General features: G+C 43.5%; 1 protein-coding gene across 1 annotated transcript in view; it reads right to left on the reverse strand.

The window, feature by feature from the left end:
- The window catches only part of HTRA1 (HtrA serine peptidase 1), a 33,542-nt gene extending 27,254 nt beyond the window's left edge, over nt 1-6,288 (reverse strand). The window contains exons 1-4 of the mRNA XM_056529717.1: nt 6,177-6,288; nt 5,071-5,528; nt 2,005-2,104; nt 10-217 (exon numbers count right to left, since the gene is read on the reverse strand). Coding sequence (XP_056385692.1) covers nt 10-217; nt 2,005-2,104; nt 5,071-5,473 — 711 coding nt within the window. The 5' untranslated portion in view covers nt 5,474-5,528; nt 6,177-6,288. The remainder of the gene's footprint in view (nt 1-9; nt 218-2,004; nt 2,105-5,070; nt 5,529-6,176) is intronic.
- Nucleotides 6,289-7,141: the final 853 nt, after the last annotated feature.

Consider the following 7,141-nt stretch of genomic DNA (forward strand, 5'->3'; position numbering starts at 1 on the left):
GCTCTGTACCTTTGCTTTGATTTTGATTAAGGCAATGTCGGCTTTTTCATCCACATCTATGATTTTGGCATCATACGTGGACCCGTCACTGCGCTCCACTTTTAATCTTTGCTTGTTTGTGACCACATGGGCATTGGTAAGAATCAACCCATCTTCTGAGACAATGAAGCCGGAGCCACTGGCTGCTGGAATTTCCCGTTTTCCAAAAAAATTGAACCTGAAAACAGGAGACGGCATTGTTTTAGAATCTTCTCTTGAACAAAACACAATACAATCTTGTTTTTTTATTTTTTTATATTTAGTACTGGGTATGTATATTGGATATTTCTGACAGCCTGTCAATCATGCCTAGTAGGAGGGATTTACAGCAGCGGTGACTGTGGTGGCTTGTGGGCCGGAGATTGCTTCACTGTCTGTGTGTTGGGCCCACAGCTCTGCTGTCTGACCTGTCATAGTGAAAAGTGTTGTTGTGTTACGTTGTGTGTTAGTTTGTGCTCTGTGCCTTTGGGGGATTGTGGGAGAGGAACCAGGTGACCCTGATGCCCAGTGGGAGACCCCCAAACCTAACTCTTAATGTAGTGTTGGGGGGAGGAAGAAGTCAGTCTAGAGTTGGAGTTGAGGTAGAAAGGAGCTGCAGTCCAGTTTTAGTAAGGGAAGTGTGTTCCAGCTAAAAAGCTGAGGAGAAGCCAAGTGAGAAGAGGTCTACCAAAATCTCAAAGTCAGGCTAAGTCTTTCAAGTCAGTGTGTGTTGCTAATAATCTTAAAGCTGCATTCAACAGCAACTACAATTCCCAGCAAGGTGACAGGCTCCCCGGGTTCCACTCTTCCCATCCCTCTGCACCAGAGATTGTATTCTTTAAGATCTGCTACATCCAGCAAATTAAAAATACAGTCATTCGTAACCTGGCATCGGTGTATTTATTATTCCACGCCTGGCCCAGGAGAAGCTGTCGTATCCTCGGATCGTGTGTGTTAACGGTGCCCTGGCGTCACAAAGTGATACATCTAACCACCCTGAGTCATGCATAGGATCTATACACCCTGCACCCCAGTCAGTAGCATTAGTGGCCGCCACAACAGTGACTACTACAAAAAGCCACAAACCCTTCGAACTAGGTCAAGATCATTAGAATATGGCACTAAGCAAGTTTAGAAGTCACTTTCTTCATGAGTAAGGATAGGGAGCAGGACCTGAGGGCATAGTGAGAAAGAAGATTTTACTCCATATAACTCATTGACACCCAACATATAGGGTATAACCTGATGACAGGGTCCCCCTTGGGGGAGCTTATGCAAAGCATTTTAGCTCCTAAGCTCCTTCTAGTCATAGCAGTAGGCAAGAATTTAGGCATAGAAATGGTGGAGGATTCAGAGCTCTATGTTAGCATATGGAGTGTCAACCTTTAAGGGGTTATCCAGGGATAGAACACCAACAGCTACTTTCTTCCAAAACCAGCGCCACTCCTGTCCTCAGTATGTGTGCAGTATTTTAGCTCAGTTCCATATGTAATATCAAACACGACTTGAGGATAGGTGTTGTGCTGTTTTTGGAAGAAAGTAGCTGTTGTTTTTATATCCCTGGATGACTCCTTTAATAAAGATGAATTAGGAAATGAAAAAGCAAAGAATTTTGCGCTTACAATTCCAATGAGGTTAGTAGCTAAGGGAAAACGTGATTCATGCAGTAATGTAGAATACAGAGGCCTTCCGAAACAAGGGTTGGCAACTTGGCATCTATATATTTGTGTACAGATTTCTTAATCGACTTCATTCAAAGAAGACTAAACCAGGACATGGACCTAAAACACCTCAGGGTGCAGAAGAGAAGTCAACATAAACCCCAGCTGATGGCTGGAATGTGTTTACTGTTATGTTGGACACACTTTACACTAAGCCCATAACCTATGTCAGTCTTAAGATTAACTTACTCCATCTGGAGACATAAAAATCTCCTGCCCATTACTTGTAATTTTATGTCCCCATTTACACCACGTGAGAACTTACATGCGAAACAGCTCAATGTGCACAACAGCTGGTGCAATCTTCTCCACCACATCAGCAATAAAGTTGTATTTATAGCGAGGACTGTCAGGGTCCTTCTGTCCTGTAACAGAGAAAGTGGTGGACGAATTATGAGGCGTAGGTTATGGGGCAGGTTTGGTGGTTAAACCTGGAGAAACGTTTCCTTCACTAGCTACAGTAAAGATGATTTTATGGAAAACCTCAGATCTTCTATGGTCATTCACCAGTTTGGATGTGGCTCACACATTCCTTATCCTCCAGAAATACCATCTGCCCTATCACGTGTTCATAATGTAAGGCTGCGGACACCTACACGAAGGCTGGAAAACCTTACATTACATCAATTCATAAGAGCATGGTGAAACAGTGGTGCATGGTGGAGGTCTTACCAAAGGTCCAAGTGAATACAGGATTGAGATGGCGGTTGCCCTCAACATACTGCTGTAAGTAAGCAGGGCCACGTGCCAGGGAAAGCTCCAAGAATGTGGAGAATGCCCTAAGTACCACTTAAAAGGGGTTGTCCTTACAAATACTTCAGTTTCCGAAATCCCTAGCAAGTAGCTTAGTACGTGGAAAGGAAATATTATCTAACATCTCAGAAATTCAATCTAATGGTTGACCATGTTACATACAGAAGAGCCAGGTTGACCTCTCTCAACTTTGTCCTCCTCCCCTATTATGGCACATGTGAAATGGTTGTCTGTATAAGACAGTGTTTCCAAACCAATGTGCCTCCAGCTGTTGCAAAGCTACAACTCCCAGCATTCCCGGACAGCATTCCTTTGGCTGTCCAGAAGTGCTGGGAGTTGTAGTTTTGCAACAGCTGGAGGCACACTGGATGGGAAACACTGGTATAAGAAAATCCCATTATAGCTTATATAATGAGATTAAGGGTGCGTTCACTCGCTAGTAGCTAGCAACGAGTTTCCCGCTGCAGGATACCCGCTGCGAGTCACGCTACCATTCATTTAAATGGGTCCGCGAACAGTTCGCCAATCTGATACTATTGCGGACTGTCTGTGAACCCATTCAACTCAATGGTAGTGTAACTCGCAGCAGGTTTCCCGCAGCATGAAACCCGCTGCTAGTAATAGCATGTGGACGTGAAAAACTGGACGTTAAAATTTAACATTGAAGTCTATGGGAACCGGATGTTAAAAAAAAAAAACATCCATTATCGTTAGTTATTGTCAGGTTTTTTAACATCCATTTTTTGTACTCAGCATGCTCAGTACAGCTTTACAAAAAAAGGGTTAAAAACCTGATTTAAAAAAACGGATGTAACTGGTAATAATGGATGATAACGGATGAACAACATCAGGTTTTTTAAGAAAAGAAACATTAAAAATAGCGGATGATGGTCATCAGTTATCTGTTATTACCAGTTATTGTATCCGTTTTTTTTTTCCATCCGTTATTGTAAAATAACAGCAGTAAAAAAGCAGGAGGATACCTGTAGTGTGAAAGGGGCCTTAGGCTCTGTTCACACCACCAGCATGGTTCACGTTATAACAAAAACAAAGATGGCGGTGCCGAACTGTCAAACACTGATGGACTCCATTGACTGAATGAGGTTCTGGTGACGGTGGCCAACATTTTGACATGAAGAATCCCGTTGCATGCTGCCATATTCTTCCTGTCAAATCTGACAAAATGACCGAGGGAGGCTCTAAAGGGAGACTCTCACAATGTGAACACAGCCTTATTGCAATACTCTTAGAGTCTAACACTGGAAATTCATATGTGGGGTATTGTCACTCAAACATCTCAATATGAAATATTAAATTTATGTACATAAAGATGAATGTCCCCATTTACAAAGAACAAGTAGAGATTGTGTAGTTGTGCTACTGCCTTCACTATTTGCTTAGGCTAAACCAACACTGTGTACATGGTATACATCGGCATACTGGCATGGGAGATGACATATCCAAGCCAGACTTCAAAGGACTTAAAGGGGTATACTCCGGTGGAAAACATATATATATATATATATATATATATATATATATATATATTTTTTTTTTTTTTTTTTTTATCAACTGGTGCCAGAAAGTTAAACAGATTTGTAAATTACTTCTATTAAAAAACCTAATCCTTCCAGTACTTAGCTGCTGTATGCTCTAGAGGAAGTTCTTTTCTATTTGAATTTCTTTTCTGTCTGACCACAGTGCTCTCTGCAATAAAAATTTCCAGCGGAGTACCCCTTTAACATAGTCTAATATTGACTACATTCAGGGCACTGAAAACCCACAAAAAGACTGTATATGCTTAGAAATGGGCACTGTTAGAATACGTTAGGTGCAATGGCGCAGGTATGGCATGGTATATGTCGGCATACCGTTTTGCCAGTTTGCTGATGCATACTGTGAACGTTACATAGCTCTGCATAGGAGCTGTATACAAATAATGAGATTGCTGCGGATTTATAGATGCATTGAAGCATGGGCTGCAAATGCAGATATATCCTGAAGCTGCAACCCTAAATGACCACTGTAAGTCAATGATACGCAAAGTATTATTGCAAGTAAAGGGTGACAGGTAACAACCTAAAGTAAGTGCATTCTCATCCCCCACAATGTCACATGCACATATTTAAAAGTGGGAGATGTATCACTTCATACATACGCAGTTTGACATTGAGACAACCACTATGGCAGTGTTTCCCAACCAGTGTGCCTCCAGCTGTTGTAAAACTACAACTCCCAGCATGCCCGGACAGCTTGCAACAGCTGGAGGCACACTGGTTGGGAAACACTGCCCTATGGAAACAGTAGCAACTGGGACGTGCACAGATTGACTATGTCAAATATCATGGGTATTGTCAAGACAAAACCCATGATTTTGACAACTAGAAAGAGGGCTTGAGCCCCTGCCCTTTTGATGTTAATCCTAAAAGTTCCCTGGGCAGTCTGGCATTCTTATGTGGACATTTATATAAATAATTATGGGAAGTGCCCTTTTTTTCCAGTTCAGCCCCTGCCTCTCCAAAATGTCTGTGCAGGTCCCTGATAAGCAACCATATTGACTAAACACAGGTATCCTTACCTTGCTGACAGTCTCCCCTCTGGATGGGGATGATGGCTGCAGACCCCTGGATCTGCACTGCTTTACTCTCTGCTTGCAGCTTGCACAGGCTGCTGTATGTCTTGCCATCACTTCCACACACAGGCTGGGGTGATGGGCACTGGCATGTCCGGGCACCCCCTGCTGCACTCTTCACACAACTCAGGGCAGAGGCGCAAATAGGATCCGCAGGTCCCTCCCCGCATCTCTCCCCTTCGTCTGCAGCGCACACTGCGCAGCACCCACAGCGCAGAGCAGTCTCTCCAGATGGGCAGTTTGTGGGTGCTGGCGGGCAGGAGGAGAGATCACAGCGGGCTGGGCATCGGGGTGATGGAAGAAAAGCAGCGGGGACCCCACAAGATAGGAGCAACACTACCCACAACATTGTAATGGCGGTCCACTACACTGGAGGGAACACCTCTGAGGATCCCCAATAATACCTAGAGGAAGACAAAGAAGTCATCACTGACAGCTCTATAAATGACTGCAATGTGGAGCTCTAATAGAACTGGGGCTGCTTCATAGGAAGACCACTTTTGTTCATGCACCTACTACTATCCAAACTCCTTGCACCCTTATTTAAAAGGATTCTTACTTTATGCACATTTATTTTAAAGATCCCCACGTTATGCTACCTTATTTAGTAGGATCCCTACTTTATGCATCCTTATCTAATGGTATCCCACTTCCTGCATCCTAATTTCATAGGATTTATATGCACCGTTATTTAGTTGGAGACCCACTTTATGCACCCTTATTTAGTAGGATCCCTACTATATGCACATCTATTTAACATGATCCCATCTTTATGCACCGTTATTTAGTAGGATCCCCCTATATGCACACTTTTTTAAATAATTGCCCCCATTATGCTCCTTTAATTAGTAAGATCCCACTTAATGCAGACTTGAGGATCACAACTAGATACCTATTTGTAGAATTGTACTAAGCAGTTTTATATCAGGACCCCCATTGTCATGCACACTTTTCAGGTGGTCTTAATGTTATATCTATATTAATATATATAAATAAATGGATAGATAAATAGATATAGATGTCTAGTTCAGCCCTAGTCCTCATATACTTACACTCCTGTGCTCCGTGTATCCAGAAGCAGAATCCCCAGAGATCCACAGCCCGTTCTGTCCCGTCAGCTGTGATCTAGACGGCTGCTGCTTGTTCCGGCCCCGGTCTCTGTCCTCACAGTCCTGCACTGATTCAGCTTCTTTTATCTGGAAAAGCCCCAAAACAGAATCTCCACCCCTGCATCTCATGTGAGGGAGAGCAGGGCAGTGTGCCAGAGCCCAGAGTACAGCCCAATACACACAGTGCGGCATCATGTATTACAGTGCTAGATACAGAACACAATACACACAGTGCGGCATCATGTATTACAGTGCTAGATACAGAACACAATACACACAGTGCGGCATCATGTATTACAGTGCTAGATACAGAACACAATACACACAGTGCGGCATGTATTACAGTGCTAGATACAGAACACAATACACACAGTGCGGCATCATGTATTACAGTGCTAGATACAGAACACAATACACACAGTGCGGCATGTATTACAGTGCTAGATACAGAGCACAATACACACAGTGCGGCATCATGTATTACAGTGCTAGATACAGAACACAATACACACAGTGCGGCATCATGTATTACAGTGCTAGATACAGAGCACAATACACACAGTGCGGCATCATGTATTACAGTGCTAGATACAGAACACAATACACACAGTGCGGCATCATGTATTACAGTGCTAGATACAGAACACAATACACACAGTGCGGCATGTATTACAGTGCTAGATACAGAACACAATACACACAGTGCGGCATCATGTATTACAGTGCTAGATAAAGACCAGTACACAATACACACAGGGCAGTATCATGTATTACAGTGTTAGATACAGAACACAATACACACAGTGCGGCATGTATTACAGTGCTAGACAGTGGCGTACCAAGGGGGAGCGGGGGGGGGGGGCGGTCCGCCCCGGGTGCCACTCTCAAGGGGGCTGCCAGGGGCGGAC

The sequence above is a fragment of the Hyla sarda genome, chromosome 7 (assembly GCF_029499605.1).
Source record: "Hyla sarda isolate aHylSar1 chromosome 7, aHylSar1.hap1, whole genome shotgun sequence".
Lineage (NCBI taxonomy): Eukaryota > Metazoa > Chordata > Amphibia > Anura > Hylidae > Hyla > Hyla sarda.